The 25593-nt window shown below is 39.1% G+C and overlaps 1 protein-coding gene across 2 annotated transcripts; it reads left to right on the top strand.

The window, feature by feature from the left end:
• Positions 1-2813: 2813 nt before the first annotated feature.
• Positions 2814-25343, top strand: NMU (neuromedin U). 2 transcript variants are annotated; one of them, XM_025174887.2, is made up of 9 exons: positions 2817-3146; positions 9420-9469; positions 9695-9742; positions 9835-9894; positions 15646-15675; positions 18047-18121; positions 20290-20343; positions 21270-21309; positions 22271-25341. In XM_025174887.2, the coding sequence occupies exons 1-8, from the start codon at positions 2969-2971 to the stop codon at positions 21303-21305; spliced, it is 531 nt and encodes a 176-aa protein (XP_025030655.1). In that variant the 5' UTR covers positions 2817-2968; the 3' UTR covers positions 21306-21309; positions 22271-25341. The 2 variants fall into 2 exon arrangements, with proteins under 2 accessions (XP_025030656.1, XP_025030655.1); XM_025174888.2 differs by lacking the exon at positions 15646-15675 and having other exon boundaries at positions 2814-3146; positions 22271-25343.
• The last annotated feature ends 250 nt before the right edge of the window (positions 25344-25593 follow it).

The raw sequence follows: 25593 nt of genomic DNA, 5'->3' as shown, positions 1-25593 counted from the left end.
TGAGAATCTTAGGTAAGTAGGAAATAGGAGTCTTGTAGAAGTATATATGCTTCTACATAAGCATCTACAGAGGGTAGCGTGGGAGGCAGATGCATCAAGAAATTGCCACATAATGTATGTCTGCTGGGTTGTTACATCTCAACTGGGACACAAGAAAAGCCAAGTCTATGTCACATCTTGCAATGTACTGTCTATATTTTGCTTCCCTTAAAGATGAAGCACAGAAAAGCTGCAGCAAACCCCAACCCTGTTGTGTGTCCCCCCGATCCCCCAAGATTATACTACCAATGTTCAGAAGGAAACATAGATCTGAAAACAAGATTAATGTCAGAATCTCCCATGATTATGTCTGTTTAAAGCCACAAAAGATCAGTATTCAAAATGAGCCATCTAAAACTGGAAATATCCTTTTAATAAGGATGTGTTTATTCCTGCAAGATCTGTAAATTAATTGCATGAAGCAATTAAACCCAGCCAGATACAAAAGCACATGCCTTTATCTCCCCCATGGAACGTTAGTGTGGCTGCTAAGCACCAGAGCCATGAACTTGATTGAAACTAGATCTCAAAGGCGAGCAGAGGCACACTGCCTTTACTGAAAAATGGTTGGTATGGGGAATAGGTCTGGTGGCAATAGTTGGAGAAAAGCAGAATATCAGAAATTTAGAAATGCACTTGATTCCAATGTTGTCAGGTTGAAGTTGATAATATGAAATAGCAGCAGAGCGTCAGGCCACAGCATGATTGTTACTTGTTAAGGCCGAGATGTTAACTTATGTTTAAGTGCAGCAAAGTAATTAATATTGGGAATGCATACAGGATGCATACTTGATCAGCACAGTGTTTTATCTTTCTCAGAAAATGATCAATACTGACTAACCAGGTGATGATAAATTGCAATGCCCAAATCTGAGTGAATCAGCCTAAGAACCATGAAGCAGACTGTGGAAACAGCAGAGCAGTATCTGGGCTCTTGAATGATGCAAGCTTGGTCCTGGCCATCTCAGCCTGGGGCTGGCTGTCTCATTCACTGGTCAGGTTCAGGCCCCGTGTTTCTTCAGCACCCCTGTCACCAAACCCTTTCTGCTTGTGTTTACATTGGACTTGGAAGCCATGACAATTCTGAAATGGTGAAATGATGTAATATTGATTCAAACTTTACCTATCTACTTGGAAGAGCTCAAGCAATGATCTTCCATTCTCTACCTTAACTCCTTATTTAGGTGAAATTTACTATGGAAACTGGAACTTTTCTTTTTCTATATGTGTTCTGTGACTAAATGATGGTACTTTCTGTTTTAAAATGATTTCCCTAATACTAGATCGGACATCATAAGATGATTCTTTAGGAGGTATAACAGCAACCATGAGATGGGTCACGAGGAAGCCCAGAATCCCAACATTTTCTCAAGTTACACTCTAGTCTCTTGCCTTCCCAAATATGTTCTTTGTCCCCTTCAGGAAAAATAACAGGCAGGTGAAACTCCATGTTCACTGTTTTTCCTTTCCCCCTCCTCCATTAACATCAGCAAGGGGAGGGTTGCTACATGGATATGGCAGCCTGTGAAGAGCCTCTTAATACTAATAGGAGCCAAGAATTCAGGATCTGTGGTGCCATGAAAAATCCATATACGTTGAATGTGTGAAGGTGCCCCTGACTTCATCCTGTTGATAATATTTTACAATGTCATGGACCAATGGACATATTGTTGCTCACCCTGTGGATGTGGGAATATGGCCAGGAAAATTCAGTCATCTGTTTTCCAATCGTCCCATTGTAGAGGCAATGTCCTTCAGATTATAGAAGACTAACACATTTTTGTGTACCTCATTAAAAAAAGCCATGCAAAGAAAAGAAGTGCATCGAGAAGAGGACCGCTTAGGCCCGTGTTTCTCAACCTTGGCAGCTTTAAGCTGTGTGGACTTCAACTCCCACAACTCCCCAGCCAGCATACTAGATGGCCTAGGATCTCTCTCGTAGAACACTCACTTTTCTGGAAAACCCTGAAGACATTTATCCCCCTCTGCTCAGCTTTTATGCTATGTTAGGGGTAATGTTGTGTTTTTATCTGCTGGAATTGCCTTATACAATTAAAGGTTTGACATGTGATTGCTTTGCTGTTTTCTATGGTATTGGCTATTATAACCCATTCTATGGAAGTGTGTGTAGGGCATGAAATTCACCCTACAGTAATGAATGAATAAATATGAGAGGAAATTACTACAGAGGAATATTCAGCCTGTATCTTACTATACAGTGGCCTGTTTTCTTACTATAATTCTCCCGCTGATCTACAGTTGCTGCAAAATCAGGCAATAACTTCCCGTAACATTGAAGAATGCTGTGAAAGGAAACGGAACATTTTAAACGCTCTCATACGAGAAAGACACCTCCCTGCAAGTAGAAAGCTAGCACAGAACAAAGAACTATTCTCCTTAAGCTTTTTTATTTTTTCTCCTTTCCACGATTTTTTTTTAAAAAATACGGGGAAATCATTACATAAAGGCGCACACTTTCCCTTTCCTAGTGTCACCTTCGGACTCTGCCACCTCTGCCTGTGGAGCAGGAAGATGGAGAAGGGAAGATCCACGGGGCGAGCCCCACGCGCGCGTTTGCACCCACGCCTCGCTCTTCCAAGGTGCCTCGGCAACACGTTCTGCTGGAAGGGTTGCCCTCTTGCGGGGCAACCTGCGGAGCAGCGACCGCCCGCCTCCCGGCCTTGGCTGCTCTCCGAGTCACCCCCAAAGGACGCACGTGGGCGGGCGGCGCAAGGAGGGCTGCGCGGGGCGGGGCGGGGGCTGATCTCGCTCCCCGGAGCCCTCCAGTCACCGCCTTCCCCAGATCCGGGAGATTTAAAAGTGGGAGCGCTCCTGGCCAGCAATTTCAAGCCATCGGAAGCGGCAGAGCGGCGCGGGGAAAGCGCGCGCGGAGGGAGCGAGAAGCCGGCCCGGCGTAAAGCAAGGCACCATGCGAAGGGCCCGCGTTTGCTGGACGCGGCCGCAACAGCGCCCGCCGCCGGCTACAGCATTTGCCCAGGGCGGCGGCGGCAGCAAAGCCTGTCGCCCCAGCCGGAGAAAGCCCGGGCCGGGAACGCCCTGGAGCTTGCTGCTCGCCCTCCTCGCCTTTGGGGTGAGCTCCTGCAAAGGTAAGGGGCAGATCGGGCTCTTTTTAGCCAGAGTCTGGGCGCCCCCCTCAATTTCTTCTCTTTGCATCCTACCTCACTGAGATTCCCCCCAGAACACTTTTGGGGGGGGATCCATGCATGGAAAGCAAAACCCCCAATAATCGGGAGTGTATGGAGAAACCAGAAATGCGCTTTTTTCTTATACTCTCCCGGAGTCGGGCGTTGCTGCTTTGAAGGAAAAACACCGATCATTTCAAATACTAAATTCTTACGTCGGGGTGGCCCACCCGGTGATTCCTCCTTTAAAAAGGCCATAATAAGGGGAAGAGTCTCCATCTTTCAACTATGTTGGAAGCTTCCTATCCAAGCACCTGTTCCTCTCAATCTTATTCAACATTTCCGTTTCTTGATTCAGACGTCTTGGCAATTGTAAAAGTTCGCGCTCTACCCGCCACCGGCACGTGCCAACTTCACCAGAATTTTAATACATGCAGTTTTACTTAGAATTTGGGTTGAGTATCATGCACCATATAATAAGGCAGATGTTGGGTGACTTATTACCTTTTTTCTTGATAGAGGGCTGTTAAGTTCACACACTGGAGTGAACTGCTTTTTTTTTACACTGTAACTTATGAAAAGTTAGGCAAAATTCAAAAGGTGTGTCATGTACATCAATCAAACCTGGTCTTGCTAAATGAAATACCTAAACAAAATATTTCATCTATTTCCAACTCTGTTCTATTTCTTAGGAGTTTCTCATCAGTTGTTAAAAGGTGTGTCCTGCCTTTCTTAGAAAAAGAACTCAGGACAAATCCTGCATATATACATACTGTAATTCCAGAGCTTAAGTCAAATCTGGCAGCTGCTGTCTGCCACAATTACAGTAGCAAGGATGTAATACGTTTTAAAACTCTGTCCCATTCTAATGTACTTCTAGCAACTAATGTCATTTCCAATACAAAGTTACTTATTATCTAAACATAAGCCCCACTAGAGCAATACCTTTTTTAGCCAACTAATAAATAGTCTGCAAAACATGGAATTTTCAAGAAAAAAAGGGTTGACATAATGAAGAATGTGATACCAATGAATACATTTATTCTTAAACAGAAGTCATAGCAGAAGTCTGTGCAGTAGCATAGAATATGATTTCTTCTTCACACCATGCAAACATTACAGCATTGAGATACCAAGTAGGTCAAGCAATTCATACTTAGCTTTTCTAAATATTTTCAGGTCTGTCTTTGCCCATTTAATGAAAAGTCTGAATTTAAAACATAAAGTTAAACTTACTAGTAGATCTTTCAAGCTTGCCACTATTTTACTAAAGTGAGTCACTCCTGGAGATAGTTTTGTAAGACAAGTAGGATAAGAATATTTTAAAAGATCCTGGTTATTTATTTACAAACCCTTCCATGGTTTACAGTCCTTATTACACTGGTAAGTGCCAGAGGAAGCTTCAGCTGATAGCATTAGTGGAAGCACGCAAATACGGAATGCTCATATGTAATGTGATCTAGCCTGATCTGTATGACTGACTTGCTTCATATTCCTAAATGAAATCATATTCATACTTACAACTTCAAAATATGAAAAACTATAATGAAGAGAACATGAATCATGACAGAGTCTTGGGTGTATCTTGTCTATGGCTTTATGCTTCTATGCAAAGCATACGCTTTGCCTCATTAGTAGAATTTTAACGTGGTGCTTAGCCCTGGTCCCACTCTCTGTGTAATACCCTTTCGTTTCTCTGTTGCTTCTTTTGCGACTTTCTTCCCACATTAAAAAAAAAAGAAAAGTGGAATAGCTGCAAAATACTTTTTAATTAGCAGTGCTAGGAGCCTTCCATACGGAAGCATCCGGAGTCCGACTGGCAAGCGTTGCTGCTGTGCATAATGATTTGCTTTACTAACAAGCTGTAAATGGGTATTTTCTTTCTGTCCTCATTTTACACTCATTTATGCCCAATATATAGTTATCTGGTAGTAAAGCCCACTGACTCCAATTTACTTCAAAATAGACTTGTGTAGGTTTATAAAAAATCAGAGCTGATAAATTACATCCTTTTGAGCTAAGTATGGTGTTATTTATTTGTTTTATTTAGGAACAATAATTGTCACATAATTAAACTTGCATATGTACATAACCCATCATGCAACTCCCTTTTGAGGTGAAGCGTGTGATGTAAAGCACAAAAAAGGAGGATAAAATAGTAAGCAAAGGAAATTGGTTGCATGAGATAAGAAAAGGAAATATATCTAAATCTGGTTTGCACTAACACTTTTCACTATATTCTCCATACCTTTATATTCTTGCAAATCATCCTTGCTGCTGTTACATCTGTAGATTATCTTCATATGCTTCAAAAACTCAGCACTCTCTTTCTGAGGATTTTATGAATCCAATTCACACTTCCTTCATATGTATACTTTGTAGTTTGATCCTAATTCATTTTATCCACATGACCAAACCCCCTCACTGTACTTATTTTATACTGGTTGCTCATTTTGTATTCAAATCACATTCCTTTAGGATCAATACATTTTTGACCTGATAACTTCTTTTTTTATCACAATTCGTAAGTGTCCCATTCCAGTGCAAATAATTTTGGTTCTTAGTCAGCAACACAACATCATCTGCATAGCCCAGTACAGGTGCATGTACGTCTCCAACCAACATAATTCAACATCACCATAAGCATTGACTGATAGATTGATTGATTATGTGCCATCAAGTCATTTTTGTCTCCTAGAAAATGCATAGATTTTCTCCATGATGGTCTGTCCCTAACCTGTTCTTTCAAGTCTCCCAATGGTGCACCCATTGCCACTGTAACTGAGTCCATCCACCTTGCTGTTGGTTGTCCTCTTCTCTTTCCTTCCACCTTTCCCACCATTAGAGCCTTTTCCAGAGAGCTGGATCTTCGCGTAATGTGTCTGAAATAGGATAATTCGAGCCTGGTCATGTGTGCCTTGAGTGAGAACTTTGGATTGATTTGTTTGATGATCCATTGGTTTGTTTTCTTGGCTGTCTATGGTATACTTAGGAGTCTTCTCCAACACTAAAGTTCAAAGGTGTCAATACTCTTTCTATCCTGCTTCTTTGAAGTCCAACTTTCGCTTCCATAGAGCATCACAGGGATACCATAGCTTGCATGACTCTGATCTTTATAGGTATAGACACATCATAGCATTTGAATATCTTTTCCAAAACCTTCATGGATGCTCTACCAAGTGCTAGTCTTCTGTGTATTTCGTGACTGCTTGTTCCATAAGTTGACTGCTTGTTCCATATGCTTATAATTCCTTATGAATAAGGAACCATAAGCATTCCTTATTCATAAATAGTTGAAATAATAAGGATATTACACATCTTTGTCTTACTCTGCTCAGTGCTGAACCCATTTGCTAAGAATATTTTTGATTCTCATGCATGTTTTAGTTCTATCATGTACCACATTTACCCCACTGAGCAACCAAACTTTATCTATATGTTTGTACAAAACTTCTCAATATCAAAGCCTATTCACTTTATCATACACTTTCTCTATATTACAATGATGATTGAAGTTTATTTAAAGTCAAAGATCAAAATACTTTCTTTACATCAGTGAATGCTCAATAGACTTTCTTACATTCATACATTTTTCATGCTGAATATTGGTCTGCCCGCCACCTGTGCATAAAGCCACATTGCATTTCCCAAATTTTGTCCATCGTTACGTCTGTATCCTTTCTGTCAGAATTATGCCAAATACTTAACAAACTAATCCCCCCATAGTTTTTGCATTAACTCTTGCTCTCTTTTCCTTTGTATATTGGAACAGTAGCAGCAGCAGCAGCTACAGAGGACATCTTCACAGGCATTAAGCAAGTAGCATAGCTATATCATAAGCAAACCATATTCCGATTTTAACATTTCTCCAGTCACACTCTCCAGACCTACGCTTATCATTTTTCAATGTACTCACAGCATTTATGACTTTTCACCAATTTATTTTTTTATAATAACTTCTATGGCATTTGTTTCAATTCCTCTATCACTCCAACAGAAATCTCTAAAATACTCATTGCAGCATCCCCTCACTTTAATTTCATCCCAAAATACCTTGTTTCTTATATCTGGAATTCCATGTATTCTGCTGGAATCACTTTTTATCCTGAGTGTGTTTTAATACACTACATGTACTAGGTGGAATGCAGGCAAGATGTTGGCTTGAAAGTTAATCTTAGATTAAAGGTCCTAGCTTGCACAAAACAGTGTGAACTCAATAACGTAAGCATGCTTTGTTTCTCTTTGAAGCATATGATCCCAAATGTGCCAAGACTGACATTTTATTAGTGTGTGGCTAATAAGGCTAATAACCTAGTCCGCACTTGTACTAAAATAATGTTTTGTGAATTAAACTTAGGTTTATATGTACAATGACAATAAGAGACCAGGTTGACAATTAAGTCTCAGCTATTTATATTCTGACATTTTTGTCTAAAATACTCTCCTTCTGGGAAGCACCAGGCCATCTTACTAAATATCCTATGCCATATTAACTTATACTGTTCATCAGTTACTTATAAGTATGTGCTATCTTCAGTGTGATTGGTCAGATTTTTTTTCCTTATGCTATATAGAGTTACTTTTATGTTGGCATACATAAACAAATATTCACTTGCATGTGGACAAGTATGCAATGTATTTCATTCAGTTATCTTAGAGAGGAGAAAAATGAACTGCCATTAGGAATCAAGTTTGGGATTCTTGCATTTTAAATTTCTGCATGATAAGTAAGCAAAAGTTGGTTTTTGGATTGAAATGGGGGGGGGGTGACTGAATGCAACTCATTCTGTGTTTTCTTGATGATGCTAATGGAGGGAAAAGGATTTCAGGGGATATTGTGGCCGGCGTGGGGCAATGGGGAGACTTGCTTAAATGTTGTCCCTGCAGTTCACCTCCTAATGCTTTTGTTTAGTTGGCCTCCCGCTGGAGAAAACTGTCCTCGGGAAGCGTTTGCTGGGCAGCGTTACCAATGAAACCCTTTCTGCAGATGCTCTTATTGGCCAGATTTGTATTAGCGAGTGTGCTCTGCCAACAGGCGTTTACTAAAACAACATCTAGTTTCATCTGTGGTTTTATCTGAGGAGATAGTTTTCCAAACGAGTCGGGCATCAGTGTTCTGTAAAGTAACAATTGTTGGCTAAATTTTGTCCTTAAGGAAAAATCCTTTGTATATTGTTGAACGAAAGCCTACATGACGGCAATTAAGTGGAAGTTTAAGTAACAGCCCTGCACTAGAGAAGATGTTCTTTTTAAAATTGTGTCAGACTTGCAGTACAGTCAAGATACATAGTCAGCGCTGGGACCATTTCTCCAATCCTCTGCTAAACATTGGTTTTATCTCTCTAGAATAAAGGTAATCGTCGCCCCATATGGCTTATAAGATCTCTGCTTAGTAGTGTTATAATTCTTAGCTTTCCAGATTTTTATAAATCCTTATAATTTCCTTCTAAAATCAAAACATCTATGGATTTGAATAACCTGATGCAAAAATGAATAGCACTTCTTCAGGTGGTTAGTTGTTGAATGTATTTCATTTTAAAGAAGATATGTTTGTCAGAGAGTGAAAGAGAGAGAAATATGTTTTATTTGGGCGTATTTCCCTAAGGTTTCTGACCATTATTAACATTTCAAAAAATACCTGAGTATGTAGCATTCAGATCTGGACAAATTGGGAACATTGTCTCATCTAGAAGAAAAATAAAGTTCTGCCTTCACATATACAGTATGTAGATAAACGTGGATTTGATGCAACAGTTTTATTTATGGGACAGATAATATTTCAAACTCAATATTGTCCTGTTAGGATCAGGGATCAAATAAAAAGTGTTTGAAAACATGTGTTTCATATAATCCAATGTGTACTGCTGTGTAGCTCGGAATCAGAAGTGCTAAAATTTCAATAAAATTAATCCATTCACTATTTTTTTTTTTTTTTTTTGCACATGCCCCACTGAAATGAATGGGAATCCTAAAAAAGTAATGACATAACCATGTAATGTTTCATTTCACTATATAATTCAGGCCTGTAGTAAACTCTTTTCAGGATCTGAATATCAGCTTCCTAAGTATATTCAATGTCTAGCCTGCTTTTTTGCTATCACGACCGTCACGCTATTTTCTGGTTAACAGTATTTGTTTATTCTCATTGACATATTCAGTCAATGATCTTTGCATAGGTAGTAATATCATAAACAGCAACATAGAATTTAAACACAGATAATTTCTTTTTATTTCCAGGTATACCAGTGGCATCTCATGTTCTCCAAGGAGAAAAAATGTGGAATGAGGTAGAGAGCAATTTTATCATTGCTTCTTTCAGAATTGTTTTATTTATGACATGGTTGTACCAATACCATTTGTACTATAGTTAAAAAAAAAACAGGTTTAATAATTAAGGATTCTAATAGAGAACTGATATACTTTATTTGTAATATACAACAAAAAAATCAGTTTCTTTCCTTTTTGTTCAGCTGAAAACCTTACTATATCTACCTTCTTATCAATCTTTATAGACAGATGATATATGTTCTGCTTACCTGGCCAGAGATACTCTGCCGCAGGTCAGTTGAGTTTAAAACTATTAATAATGCAAATATGTTAATTTTTTTCAAGGAGGATGCTTTCAGTTCATTAATCTAGCCTCTTTTCTTAGCTATCCAATGTACTTGGAGAATTCTGCTTTATGATTCTGGAGTTTCTACAGAAAGATAAGGTAATAGAAGTTATTATTGTACTGTATTTTTGAATATGGTAGCCAGATTCTTCTGTAATGTTTTATAATTACTTTTCAAGCAAATGATAAATGCTGATGGATTCTCAGCTTTGTGGCTCCCTGATATCAGTTGTTGCAAGGCTACTCACAGACTGGTAAATTTAAATTAGGAATATGCAAAACTGGATGGCCTGTTCTTCCTCTGAAGCATGTCACCCTGACTATTTCAGGAGTGACCTAGTGATTTTTCCAGAATGTAATCTTCCAGATTAGAAGTGGCTCACAGAATGTTCAGTTCTGTACATCCGCAGTTTAAATGGTAAGCACAGTCATTGCTCAAACTGTAAGTTAGATATTTTAAAAATCTTATTCTGGAAGTTTTGCAAACTAGCAAACCTGAATAAGCCATTCCTAATTTGCATGTACCTTGAAGTTTGGAATTAATTTAAATTCAGTATTTTCCATATTACATAGCAAGACAAGCTTTAGAAGGAAATTGGGCTATGTTCTTCATGTGATTGAAGGACTTCAACGTTGATAACTTTCTAACATTTTTATTTGAGAAAGTACTGACTTGGATGCAGAATTCAGAGAATCTCAGCCTGCATTATCATAAAATGAAAGTTTCTAGTGTTTAAGATTCTTTCTAGTCTTATTTTGCAATGATGACATTACTTGGAGAAATCCCACATTTTCTGTTGTATGTAGTAAGATTTTGAAGGGCAAGGCTTTAATATTCTTCTAACCTTTAAAGAAGGTGAGATTGGCCCCCTCACTCCTGTCCTTCTGGAGGGATTTGAAGACCTGGCTCTGCCGCTTGGCCCGGGGTGGGGAAGGACGACATTAAGCGTGGGGATGGCTAGCCCCTTAGAGGCCTGTTGTCTGCAGCTCTGGAAACCATCAGCCTCTTGGATTTTCCCTTTTTTCTTTTTTTAGTAATGTTTTCTACAGTTTTTATGTTTTATGTGATTGTATATATATTTATTGTTTTAATGGGTTATGTGAGCCGCCCAGAGTCCCCCATCAGGGGGAGATGGGCGGAGATAAATTTGATAGATAGATAGATAGATAGATAGATAGATAGATAGATAGATAGATAGATAGATAGATAGATAGATAGATAGATAGATAGATCTTTCATACTTGCAAGATTGATGTCAGCCTCGCAGGGTAAACCAGGTAGGAATCACCAGATAAGCTAATTCTACTTTATTGTAAAGCTACATTGACAGAATCTTGCAAGTATAAAAATACAATTCCCCCCCTCCCGTCTCCTTACAGCCCAAGAAACTAGGGAGGGTCTCTTCTGAGCCTTTTGCCTCTCCCACTCTCTATTGGACCCAGAAGCAAACTGGCAACCAGTGCAGCTCTCAGAGTAGAGATGTAACGTGTACCCTTCTAGAGGCACACATAACTGCCTGCACCGCTGCATTTTGCACCAGCTGAAGCTTCTGGGTACTCTTCAAGGGCAGCTCCACGTAGAGCATATTGCAGAAGTCCAAATGGGAGGTGACTAGGGCATGGGTAACTGAGCAGAGCCCCCTGAACCATGAATGGGTGCAACTGGCACACAACATAAAGCTGTGAAAAGGCCCTCCTAGCCATGACTGCCACCTGCTCTTCAAGCAGGAGTCATGAGTCCAGGAGGACCCCCAGATTGCGCACCAGGTCTGTCTAGGACAGTGCCATCCCATCCAGCATCAAAGATGGCATAGTCCTAGAACCAGAAGGCCCTAAAACCCAAAGCCACTCAGTTTTGCCAGGGTTCAGCTGAAGCCTGTTTTTCCCCATCCGGACCCTCACAGCCTCCAGGCACTGGGATAAGATGTTCACAGCATCAATTAATTTGCCAGGGGCAGAGATGTATAATTGGGTGTTATCAGCATACTGATGATACTTCACCCCATAGCGATGGATGAGATCACCAGCAGCTTCATGCAGATGTTAAATAGGAGAGGGAAGAGTACCAAACTCAGCAGCACCCCGCGTAATCAGAGCCAAGGGTGGGATCTCTCCTCCTCAACCACCACTGACTGGAATCAGCCCCAGAGAAAGGAGGTGATCCAACACAGCACTGTGCCACCCACCCCCAATCCCCTGAGCCAGTCCAGAAGGATACCATGGTCGATGGTATTGAAAGCCACAGAGAGGTTAAGTAGGGCAAGGGTGGATACACAACCCTGTCCCGCCCTCACCAGAGATCATCCAAAAGCATGACCAATCCTGTTTCCGTCCCTTACCCAGGCCTGAATCCTGACTGAAAGGGATCCAGATAATCTGCTTCATCCAAGGTCCTCTGAAGCTGCTGTGCAACCACCTTCTCAATCAACTTCCCCCAAAAGAAGAGGTTAGATACTGGATGAAAACTGTCCAGTATAGTGGGGTACAGTGATGGCTTCTTGAGGGGGTGAACCAAAGCCTCCTTAAGAGGCAAAGGAACAACCCCATCATTCAACAAAGAGTTAACCATCACTACAACCCACTCACATGACATCCCCAGGCCACTTCAACCAGCCAGGAGGGGCATGAATCTAAAGAGCAGGTGGCTGAACTCACAGCCCCAAGGATCCTGTCCACTTCCTTAGGTCCAACAGGTTCAAACCGTTCTCAGATAACAGGGCAAGACTCCTCCCTAGGCATCTCCCCCAGCCCTACAGCAAGACTGGTGTCCAACTGAGAACAAATCTGAGTGACTTTGACAGATACTGAGCAAATTCCTCCGCACACCCCTGCAAGAGGTTTTCTGAGCCCCCCTTACCCAGGAGGGCACATGTCACTCAAAACAGGGCTGCCGGGCAGCTATCTGTGGACACAGTAAGAGTGGGGAAGTAATCACAGTTCGCTGCCCTTACTGCCACAAGGTGAAAGCCTTAATAGCAGCTCTAACCCATGTTTAGTCGATTCAATCTCTCTGGGATCCATAAATTAACTTCAGGCAAACTTGGGTGGTAAAACACTCCCCCCACCTCTTTCATCTCGCCAAAATGATCCCTATGAAGAGCTCAGTTAAAGAGTTGGGGAAGAAAAAAAATTCTTCAGGGTCAACCCTCTCTTCCTTTTTAATCTAGCTTTTAAGACCTTGCTGTCTTGTCTTCTGTATATTCTCCTCCGTCTCCTCCTTTCTGGGCAATTTTGGGAATGAGTGGTAGAGAAATCATTGTAACAAAGAACTCAGCAAGCATAAACCTTGGGACCTGTATGTATGGAATCTTCCCTTGGTCTTAGATTCACCTTTCACCACTTGGTGCTTCGGGTCCCCAAGGGGACCAGAATGTACCCATCCAAGCAGCATGGGGGTACATGGACAGGCATGTGTGCAGTCTTGTACTACAACCAGGTGAGCTCATCCTTCTTACCAACCTTTCTTCATATGAAGTTGCCGAGGCTGTTTTTACCTCAGCTTAGTTGAGGAGACAGGAACCACATTTGCTGAAGGAACACACCCCACCTTCACAGGCAGAGAGGGCTGGTCCTGGCCAAAAGCTGAAGAAGGACAAAGTGCTCCTGAATCCCAGCTCTTTGACTTTTGGGGAAGGGACCTCATGACTTCCTTCTCTATCCCAGTGACCTGCTTAGAAGACTTGAGTGAAGTATGAGGTCTGATGGAGTGTAATGAACAAAAGCGGGCTACTCCTGAACGGTGTGGCCTTTGAGACTGAAAGTTTGGGGGTCTCTTGGGCTTTTGGGTGCTGCATGAAGAGCAGGAGGCAGCTGTGGCCAGGAGAGCTTTTGCATACATCCATTTGATATACCACTTGCAATTATTTCTGGATAAGAAGGCCCTGATCACACTCACTCATACCCTGGATACCTCTTATTTGAAATATTGCAATGTGCTCTATATGGAGGTGCTCTTAAAGACCATTGGAAGGTACAACTCGTCCAGAATGCAGTATCACAGATAGTCATGGGTGCATACCATAGTATAACCGTGTAACACCACTGCTTTGTGAGCTACATTGACTTCCAGGTACATTTTGAGGTTCTGGTTACCACCTATCAAACTTTTCATGGCACATGGCTGGGTTATTTGTGAGTTTGTCTATCCCACAAGATTATTTCTGCCTGTCCCACAAAATCCAACCATGTGGGCATCCTCTGGGTCCCCTCCATGAACAATGTCATCTGATTGGACCAGGAAGCCTGCCTGCTCTATGGAGCAGAATACTCCTGAGATTTAAACGACCCCAACATTGCTGGCCTTCCATAAGTCTTTGAAAATCTGGTTCTTCCCCTGTTCATTGTGGCAGAGTGTTAGAAGAGCCTGTTTTGTCATGGTTAAGATTAGGATTGTGGTTGGGGTTGATTGTACTGTATTTTTCTGTTTTGTTTGGTTATTTTCTGCCTTTTTGGTTTTAACCCTATGTTAGCTGCCCAGAGTCACAAATTGCAAGCTGAGTGGTTATATAAATTCATTGATTGACTGATTGACTGAATCAATGAAAATACAGGGAAATGCAGGAGTGAGTTATGGGCATCCACAGCATGACAAAAGAATGATACGTGCCCGGTGATGTCACAGTACGATCCCTTTCATATTTGCATCCCGATATCAGACACAAATATGTAAGTCATGGGTTCATTATGAAAAACATTCATAATGTTGGCATTATGAAATACTTCAGATCATTTATTCTTACTTTGGACATCCATAGAATAAGCCACAATAAGTGAAATTCCCTCAGTCTTCCCTCCCTTCTCCCAAAAAGCAGTGTTCTGAAACTTTTGCCTTCACTTTCCTTTAATATAGTTTTTTGTGTCACGTGTGGTTTCGATTAACTACAGTTACTTTGAATTAAGTTAATTTCAAGCCATGGTTTCCTAAAGTTGTCTTTAGGAACTCACCAAAGTTGATGTCAGCCATGGTTTCTGGTCTGTAAATGAGCACTGTAAACATTATATTAAATTGTAATGTAAGTTAGTATTTATTAAGGCCCCCTCTTTCCCTCTCCCAAAATGGTCCTTGAAACACTTGTTATATAAGTTATGTTATAGATATCTTCATTTCACGTTATCATTATTATGAAAAGTACTACAGCTCCCTCAAAAAAGTGTGACATCTCCCAGCAATTTACCTACCAAAATACAACAATAAATAGAAATTATGGAGAAATATTTATAAGGCAATAGGTAGATTTTTGTTTTCATAGGCATCCTTAAAGTTAACAGTCTGTCAGTCTTTTGCAAAACACGTGATTGAATTCCATTGCTTGACTATTGCCACAGTCTATGTAAATTCAAACTCCTCAACCAATTTTATGAACAACAAATTATTACAGAGTGTAATAAATATATATTTAATATGATGTGGTGACCCTGGAGGCAAAATGAAAGTAGCATAATCTCTATTATGGATATATATTAACAGTACAATTGTACAACAGTACAATTATTCAGAAATAAATCTTGTTCAGTATAATATAGACTATGTATATAATTACATATGTATCTGATTACAGCTGCCAGTCAACATTACAAGAAGTGTAAAATTTAGAGGAGCCCTTCTCTTGATTGACACTTCCTCTGAAATCCCACCCTGGTCCTAAAAATCTATTCTGGGGAGGGGGTCTGACAGCCACATAGAATAGATTTTGAAGGTGATAAGAGAAAGCTGCAAAGTAAACTGGATAGGCAGAAAGAATGCTTATGTGACCCTGGATTTCACTCACACTATTGAACCACGTGGTATAGGGAGGGTGCCAAAGGATAAAATGTCCGTTATTAAAATAATTATTATCATTCTTTTCATAGGAGTTAGTTGAAAGGGGTAATGCTAAAAAGGTAAGTTTTTTAAAAAAAATATCTGTTTGTTTGAATCACATGTTGTCAAGACATTCACCTCATTTCATTCTGTCTGAAAGTAAAATTCACTTTGAATTCTTTGTCCAGTCCTTATTTCATTATTTCAAGATTCATTATACAGAGAGTTCAAATGATCTAGTAAGTTGAACTGTCTTTTCCCTGTGAATAACAGATTCTTATTTCTTAAAAAAAAATACAACTATTAGTTGGATTTTATTCAGTTCCTACCAGGCAAAGGTCAAACGTATAATCCATGGCAGTATTTTCAATGCAGTTAGTAAATGGACAATTTTTGTTGAAGCCTAACTAAAGTAGATGGTACTTAAATCTGAAGGTGAAAAATTAGGAAAATGTGGGTGTGAATTATGAAATACACTAATCCATGTGTTGTAATTCATTGTATTAATACATTAATATACATTATTATAACACCTCTATTACTGACATAAAGTTACATCTGTATAATTTTAATATTTTAACATCAACACTAAGAGTGAATAGGATATCCACATAACACAAATTATTCCTCTTTGTAAGGTTATATTAATTTTTGGGATGGATTTCATCAACAACTATATATTTGATGTTTATACATAAACCTAGAGAGGCAAGAAACCTTTTTGCAGGCAGGAATTACACTTAAAAAACAAAAGTACAAGAACTGCAGAAGGTATGTGATTGTAACATCCCTGGAGGAGGTGGGTTCTCTTTTTTTTTTTTTTTTACTTTTAGTATAGTAGCTGTTTTTCAATTAAAAAGAAAGTTGTGTTAAGCTTATATAGACTTAATTCAGCTACTTACTTTGATTTTTTAAAAAAATGCATAATGAAAGTTCACTATTTTACTAGAAAAAAAAGTTTGGAACTGCATGAACCCTATTAGTCCAGTTGCCCAGCTCTGACCCAGCTATGCGTGATAGGTTTTAAGGAGACCTTGCTTTTAGCGTATTAAAATTGCTCCAAAGCACCATTATGTATTTTAAATAGACATCTACATCTGTCATTCATCAAAACTCTCATAGCAAATGTACTGATTTGTCATTCATTTTATAATATAATTAATGTTCCATATTTGTTGTCATATTGTCAGTCTTTGTAGCAGAAAGCCCTTTGGTCCAAATTTTGGGATAATATCAGAAAATATTACTATTTTGATTACTCTACAAATTATTCTAAAATTATTATCAATCTAGAAAGAAATTGTGTCCTGTTGCCCAATAACCAGTTTATTACAACTCATGCCATGTTGGTTTATCACTGGGAAACGCAAGGATATCAGAAAAGACTGCACCAGTAATACAATGATAGTTCTACAGTGGTATGTTTTGTGAACAGTGTTTATAAGACCTTACATGCTTTTGTTGCATGAATTTTTACAGGCACTGTAACCAAGTAAGAAATAAACTATAACAACAGGAAATGTATTCTGTATTGCAGCATAATTTCATTATGCCAAAAGTCCCAACCATCAACAGCACTGCAGGTGTGCAGAAATACTGGCAGAGAGGCTGTTTTGAGTAGCAGATGAATTCTGCAAGGCGAAATAGATTTAAACAGGAGGTGAACTAAGAAGAAAAGCGATCAAGCAGAATCCAAACAGTTAACAGTGGAGAAAGGAAGAAGTTGGGGAGTTAAAATGTAGAAATTTAGAAATGGATTGAGTCAATTATGGCCAGGAAACATCTGCTTTGCTTTACTCTTGGGTTTTTCCTTGCGGCTTGTATCTTGTACTATGCAGAGTTTGTAGAACGGGTCATACAAATCATCGATCGCTGAGTGGGATCAAGGGAGCCTTCTCCTTGGTGTAAGTGAGAGAGTGATGCCTGGATCTGAAGCTTTATGCCAATAATTCTTCCTGGCAGGGTTTCTGAAATTCTCCCATCTGGAGATCATGGGGTTTGCTATCATCCTGACATTTTCCCCTCTAGCACATGCCTGTGTAAAATGCCATGCCAGCCTACAGTCTGAGGCAGAACAGCAAATGTTGCTCCCGACTCATCTATCCACATGATGCACAGGATTAAAGGCTAAATATGTGAGGCAGAAGATCTCACAAGCATCTCATCCTATGCTTGGAAGAAAAAAATAGAACAATAACAAAGTAAATATGCTAATTTACTCCCATTTCTGACACCTAAAATTTGTGGTCAGCAGCAGTATCCTCAGTCTGCTTGGCAGTCTAGCCAGCCCTGACCTTGATAGACCATGATTTCTAGCCTGGGAGATATTTATTATGGGCATCTCTGCTGCATGCTGTGCTTATGAGTACGTGTCACAAGAGAGGGGATTCCTTCCCAGACTCAGGCTAGAATTTCACTGCCGTTCACGTGTCTGTGCTCCTGTTCTTTCAGCTATCGGTCATGCATCCTTTGCTGCGACTTATTCCCCAACTTCATGAAAGGAGACAGAAGAGATACAACGTGGACGTATGTAAATTCTAAATTATGCACAGTAGCATAACCTCATGGGTCTTATTCATTTCTTTAAGAAAAAAATCTATTTTGTTAGTTTTAATTATTTTATTGGGTTGAATTGTGCTTTGTAGTGCATGCCTATGCCTTTTTATTCAGAACTAAATCCTACATTCATTGGGGATTAGTACATTCATTTAGCACTACAGCCTAAATTAGTCATGATAGTCTTGTACCATTAGTTTCAGTGCGACACTAATGGGACTGCAAGCCATTGAATCTGTTATGATGTATCTTAAGCGTTTATGGATGACTTTTTTTTTCAAAAAAGTTGTGTATATGTTTATACGACACTTAAAAATATACATCAAGACATGAAATTGGTATGTATGACTTTTTATTCATAATGAACGGCATTGCTTTTCAGTGCAAAAGTCTAATCCTATCAGTCATTATCATGTCACCACAAAATCTGTAGCATTCTTCCTGTACCTGGTGCCCTCCAGGATTCTTGACCAACATGATCAATAATTGGTGCCCTTCAGTGCAATATCTATAGAGGTGAATATGTGTAGCTCAGGGTTGAACTGTGGAGTCCTTGAGGTTCTCTGAGCTTGGTTCTTTTCTTGTAAATGTTTCATTACCCGGCTAGGTAACATCTTCAGTGCTAAAATGGGATGGGGTTTGCTCTCTGTTTATGTGCTGTGGCCTGCCTTGCCAGTGCTGGTGGGGGTGGGGGTTTTGTTTTGCTCCTCCGGTAGTTCTTTGATTAGCATATGTTTGCTGCTTGACAAAACCAAAAGACCCAGTAGCCCAAGAAGAAAAAGCAGGAGTCACCTACAACATATAGTGTAAGGACTGTAACAAACACTACGTAGGACAGACAGGCAGAAGACTAGCAGAGCGTATCCACGAGCACCAACTTGCAGTCAGAAGACATGATGAAAATTCCTTAATCTCACAACACATGGACAGACTCAACCATAGTTTTAACTGGGAAACTGTCAGCATTTTAGACCAAGCTAAATCCAAAAATGCAAGAGAATTCTTGGAAGCTTGGTATTCAGACAAGGCAGCAATTAACAGACACATAGAGATTAACAGCATCTACATACTATTCAAAAGAGACAAAAGACCAGAAGATCGCCTCAGGAGCAATCAATTACCAGCAATCATCACCTAGATAAGTAAAGGTTACCACCAGGCACACAATCAAGCAGCAAACATATGCTAATCAAGGAACTACCAGAAGAGCAAAATAGAACCCCCACTCCCACCAGCACTGGCAAGGCAGGCCACAGCACATAAACAGAGAGCAAACCCCATCCCATTGTAGCACTGAAGATGTTACCTAGCCGGGTAATGAAACGTTTGCAAGAAAAGAACCAAGCTCAGAGAACCCCAAGGACTCCACAATCTTGTATCTGGATTCTTAGTCCAAGAGTAGCAGAATCTAAATCAACATTCTTGCACCTAGGAGTGGCACCTGAAAATATGGATAATGGGGAAAGCATTTTAAAGCAGGGTGTTGTGCAAATTCAGCCTGTGCAATTAATTTATAGTTCAGTGTATTGTGGGAAGGAAACTGCAATATGTTTATGAAAATTGGTTTGAATCAACCATAGTTCAATTAACCATTAAGTATTTGTGCCAATAGCCAAAGAGTAATCAAACACAAGGGCTTACTCTGTGTATAATTGAATACTCATTATAACAGTAATATATAACCCTAAAACTGAGTTTACACATAACACTAAGTTGGAGTTCTTTATCCATTTTTGTTGCCATAATGGGCTGATTCACACATAGCAATAAGCCATAATGAATGAGTTTATATCACACTAAGTCTGAAAGAAACAAACTACTTTGTTTAGTATGTGTGAACTATGCCTGAAAGTCCTTGTGCAAACTTTTTACTACTAAGGAAACAAAAAAAAAAATCAGTGAAACCACACCTACAATGCCCTTAACTAAGGTCTATTTAGCAGAATGTTCAGGATGTGGTTTTATAATCCACCTCTCAAGATATCCATAAGAAGTTGATGTAATGTTTCCCATTTATGGCAGGCAGACATATCCATTCATTAGGCTTGATTGTAAACAGTCTTGTGATGTGCAAAAGGATGAAAATATGTCTTTATTTGTCACTGTATTTGGAATTTTAAAATCTATTTTCTTCTTAGGAAGAACTTCGAATACCTGGAGGAGTTCAAAGTAGGGGGTACTTTATGTTCCGAGTACGTCAATTTCTGTTTGTTTCAGGCTCATTGCTATATTACAGGACAATAAATGACACCCATGTTGTGAACTGAAACTATTGGTTGGGAATAGTCTTTTGGCTGGTCCATAAAATAAAATCACCAATAGTGGGATAGTAGATGATGCAGCTGAGTTTATCACCTTCATGACTCTGCTTTAAATTTGTAATACAAACAACTTAAGAGACATAGGAAGCTCCTATTTTGTGACATGCAGCGACAAACCAGTTTAGAGAACAAAGCTGGAATATGGTTGCTCTCCTTCAACTGTGTTATTTCTCCTGCCTTCATTAAATTCTTGGTTGGGCACATTCCAGCTGCGTATATACGCACGAACACAAAATATACATGCAGCTGAGTAGGACAGGAGGATCTTAGTCAAGAAATCTCTTGGGGAAGATCAGCTGAGACATAGTAGAGCACTGATGCGTTTGCTGAAGAGACCAGCAAAAAGCCCTGAGAACGAAGATGTATACAGTAGATGTACCTGCTACGTGCCAACGGCTCAGTTTCTGACTATCTGTCAGAGAGTAATTCTGCAGTCCTCAACTAGAGATGATCACTTTTACCCTCCAGCACTATATGTTCTGCTGTATATATAAATGTAAATTCCCAGGAGGTAAATTAATGAGCTAGGCAGATTCATGGTTTATATAGTTCTGTAGGCCAATTTACAGTCTGAGGGCTAGTTTAAGTAAAACAGGTAAGGATGGCATTTTTGCTAATTTTTGCTGCTTTTCTTTTAGTAAGAAGAAAATCCCAAATCAGTTCTCTAGCATTCAGCTATAATTAAAACATACAAGCAATCTGCTAACATGTTAGGAATCTGCTTCAAATCATCTTTAAATTCTTACAGAGGCATTCCAAAAGATACTATTTATTCATCTTTTCCTTTTCTTTCCTAGCCACGGAATGGGAGGAGATCAGCTACTTTCTATTAAAAAGGTATTTATCTTATTTTTTGTTTCAAAGAAAGAATGCTTTATACAGCTAAAGTGCCTGGAAAAATTATAAACATTATATTTAACCAAATCTTAATCATAATTTTTATATTCTTTTAATACATTTTTTGGGCATTACAGCTGTGTGTGTGTGTGTGTGTACACACACACACACACACTCCTTCCTAACCATTCTATTGAAGAAGTTTAAATAAGTGGGTAAAGGTTAAATTTCAGTATTTTAAGGCAATCCTCCCCCCAGCAAGAAGCCAACAATAAAATATATACATATTCAGACTGAAATGGTTCTGATTTTGTTCTGAGGACAAAACTTAATCTTTTCTATCATGTCCTTCCTAACATACAGTGGAAGAATGTACCGCTTCTATACATTACTCCTTCCATATCTCCTAATTCTGTCTGTTTAGAATTGGGTAACCACCTGGTAATTCAAAAACTATAAATGTAATCTATTTTTATCTGAGCCACATGCAATTTTTTAAGATCTTTTTCGTGGCATCACTTTTGTTGATAGAGCCACTTAGTTCTTTTAAGGAGCTCTCCTTGGTCTTGATCGGTGAGTCTGTAGGCTTGTTCCTGTACCATCACCCCTTGACTTCAGAGCCTTTGGGCCTGCAGACAGACAGTTCCTTGCCTGAATGGGAGAAGTTAGGCAACAAAAGTTGTTAATTCTTTGAAAGACACCACATTGTGGAGAGAGAGAGAGCACTGCTAGGAGCAAACAGATTCTTAAAGAAAGTCCAGGTCAGGTTGAAGACTAAGTCTTGAAACTCTGGATTAGAGCAAACACAGATTTCAGTAATGTAATTTATCAATCAGTATCAGAAATATATTACTGTTCTGCCAGATTTGTAACAGTTTAAGCCATTTAAAAAGAGGTCTGTCATAAAAATGTGATGTAATTGTTTTATATATTATTGTAATTATTTTTTTTCTCTCTTCAGGATTGTTCCTTCTTGGACTAGTTATCATTTTTAGAGCTACAGAAAAAATGGACATCTTACGTGCTATTAAATGTCAAAGTTTTTTTTTTTAAGATATTCTATCCACAGTGCAAAATTCTTATAATTAAAAATGCGGATCTTCTGCATGTTTACTCACAAGAAAGCTATTGTTTAGTGGGGCTTACACTCACATAAGTGTCCACAGGTTTGCAACCTAAAGTGCATTTTTTTAAAAAGCATCTTAAGATAATTCTGTTCCCTCATGTTACAGTTTTTGAAATGGTGTGTAATTAAGCTATAAACAAAACAGTGTTGTAGTTGCATGCATAAGAACTTGTCAGTAGAGTGAATGCTATATATATAGTTTTTCCTCCTTTATGGTAAATAAAAACATTCAGTAGAGAGTTGTTTTTAATGAGAGTATTTTAATGAGAATGTTGCTGATTTTTAGTGTCATGCTTTTCATGCTTTGGGTGTTATGATTTGCAATTAGGCTTAAGTTTTTTGTAATACACATAATGCACTAATATCCAGCATACCTTTAAATGGGCCCTCCTTGCATATTGTGATGTTTCTGCTGTTGAAGCAGGAGAGCAATGGAAGTAGAGTTAACAAAATTGAGAAGAGGAATGTTCAAAATCTGGACTTCGTCTCTTTGTTTTACCATCCACATTTCTTAAATATCCCATCCCCATGGCATTCAACTTTCTTTTATGACCCCCTGCTCCATATACTTTAAACTTTTTTGAAAAAAAATCCTTTGCTGCAAAAGGTTACATCCTGCCCATTCACTATATTTGCAGTTCTTAACATTTTTTCTATCCATTTTCCCATCTATAGTAAACATTTGACTAAAGAACAAATTCATCTACTTGCTCTAATTTTTTGACATTTATATATAACTTGCAATGGTTCACTGCATTTTCCCTGTCAAAGACATCTAAACAAGCAGATTCAACAAACTCTTATGTTCACCTTCCATTCATTCTGTTGGACGGTGTTCTCATTTTTTTTTCATAAGAGATTCTTACATCTTTTTCTGAAGTTATCCTACTTCCACTCTCATTTCTATCACTTTCTTCCATATCCATTTCCCCCAAGATCCATTCTGATACTACCAAAAAATGCCCTACATTCAGAACTCTTGTAGCTGTCACTAATATTCTGTGTTTCATCATAAACAAATAATCATGTTTTTACTTTTAGTTTTGATATGTGTATATGTGAATAGACTTATGCTTAAACCATGTATTCAAACCAGATTTCTTGCTAAGCAGATACTCATCAGTCACCATTTTCCTTCATTTTTGGGTCTCCAGATGGACTGTTCTGGCTTATCTCATTCCTAACCATTCATGCATATTATCTAACAGAATAACTTTTCCCCTGGATTACATTTGTTCAGAATGTTGCAGGCTTTCTTTTCCAGAACTTATATCAGATTCTTCCATTATCACCATTTATTGGATCATAGCATGCAGTTATCACTAATTTATGGATTCCTACTTTCATACACCTCCACAACAACCTAGGTACACTGGTACACTGTCATACTTTCTGACATACCTTTAAATCCTTTTATTCATAATTATATCTATACCTTCACTTTCTTGCATATATTCATAATCTCCACAAGATCATGCTACCAAAATTCATATTTATTACATCCTTCCTCTTTCTCTTGGTTTTGCAGCTACAGGAACTATCTGTTTTTCTTTTATTTCATCTGTTAATTCATGCTCTTGACCATTTACTCCTCTCACATTCCAAGTCTCACTCTTCCATATGGCATGGTCAACATCAGATGGGCTTACAGATAATGATCTCCTTTGCCCATCATGGCTTTGGTATACTGAAGCTTTCACATAATGCTTTGTAGTAAGACAGAAAAGGTGTAGAGTGAGTTACCAGCCTTAATCATATTCATGCCACATTTAGCATTCCTTTGTAATGGTAAGAACAGTACTGGTCAGTCCTCGCATGTTTTGGTCAAAGTACAACTAAAGTCTAGTTTTGCCCAATGTATACCCAGACTATTCTGTGCAAGATATAACTGCTAATCTAGGGCTCCCTTTCAAGACAACATACTCTGGCCCACCTCGCATCATCAGCTAGGAGTTATGTGCAATGTACCGACACACTGAGGCTGCCTAGAACTGTAAAACCTTACAGAAAGTGGAATCGTGAACCATGAGTAAAAAAATACCTTTGGAAAATATAACTAACAATAGACAGTTTTGCAACAAATTAAATCTATTCATGTCAGAAGAGTAGCTGTATTAATTTATCCTTGGAGAAACATCCAAGCCTTTTATACCTTAAACATAACATTTATCATCAAGTAGCGCTTAGTTTGTGCTTGTGATCACCAGGTTAGCCTAGGAGGTTGGTGTCAGTGGGAGGACATAAATGTGGAATCCATGAACTTACAATAAAGTGCCTTTGCTCATGTGTTTTGTGTCTCTCTCACTACTGAGTTTCCATTCCGATTACATCTACCACTTGCAGAGAAGAGACTGATAGGACAGGCTGGAATATCAGCATGCTGAATTCATAAACTATCCATTATTACCCATTTCTTTCGTTGCTTATGCCTGTGCCTATGTCTATTACAGGTAGACATTTTTGATATCTGTGGAAAAAGGTCTTTCAGAATTCATAGAATCATGGAAAGGAAAGGCTGCAGTGGACCTTAGAGATCACGCCCAGTGCAGGAATCCACTGCTATGGCCCTTCTCCTGACTCCTCCCACATTCTGAAGCAGTTGGTGGTTATTCAGTTGAAAGCCCGAGTGGATGTAAGCAGGTGGCATCATTCCCAAACATTGGGCAGTGAGGTGGTAGGAGACCAACTGTGCAGCTCCTAAGCAGGGCACCATGCAGGTCAGCTAGAGCAATATAGTATATCTCCTATGTACTGGGTATATTCATTCCTACCTCTTCAGGTAGCAGTAGTTTACAACTGAAATTAAAATGGGAGTGGAAAAGTACTTTATTTCCAGGCTGTTCACAGTGCCAATTGAGTAGAACATGAAGTACTGATTTTCTTTGCTTTGTCCCAGATTGAGCTCAGAGGAACTTGTTATGAGAAGGTTATGATAGATGTTGTTTGGGAAAGGAAACTGCACTGGAATATTACTGCCTGGGAGAAGAGAACAGTGAGACCATACTAAACAGCAAAGTCTTCTCAGTTGTAATTTAAAATTGCACTACACAAGGGTAATTGCTCCCAGTGATGGAAGCATAGCCAGCAGTAGCTCCAGAAGTAAAATACCAAAGCAAACATTGTTTGGGTTCCTAAAGTGTATTGAATTATAATAGGCA

The sequence above is a fragment of the Python bivittatus genome, unplaced genomic scaffold (genome assembly GCF_059951505.1).
Source record: "Python bivittatus isolate LINGU-HERP-01145 unplaced genomic scaffold, Pbiv_v1 ctg000070_np1212, whole genome shotgun sequence".
In the NCBI taxonomy this organism is placed as follows: domain Eukaryota; kingdom Metazoa; phylum Chordata; class Lepidosauria; order Squamata; family Pythonidae; genus Python; species Python bivittatus.
Note: the sequence above shows the minus strand (reverse complement) of the source record. Positions and strands in the feature narration are given on the sequence as shown.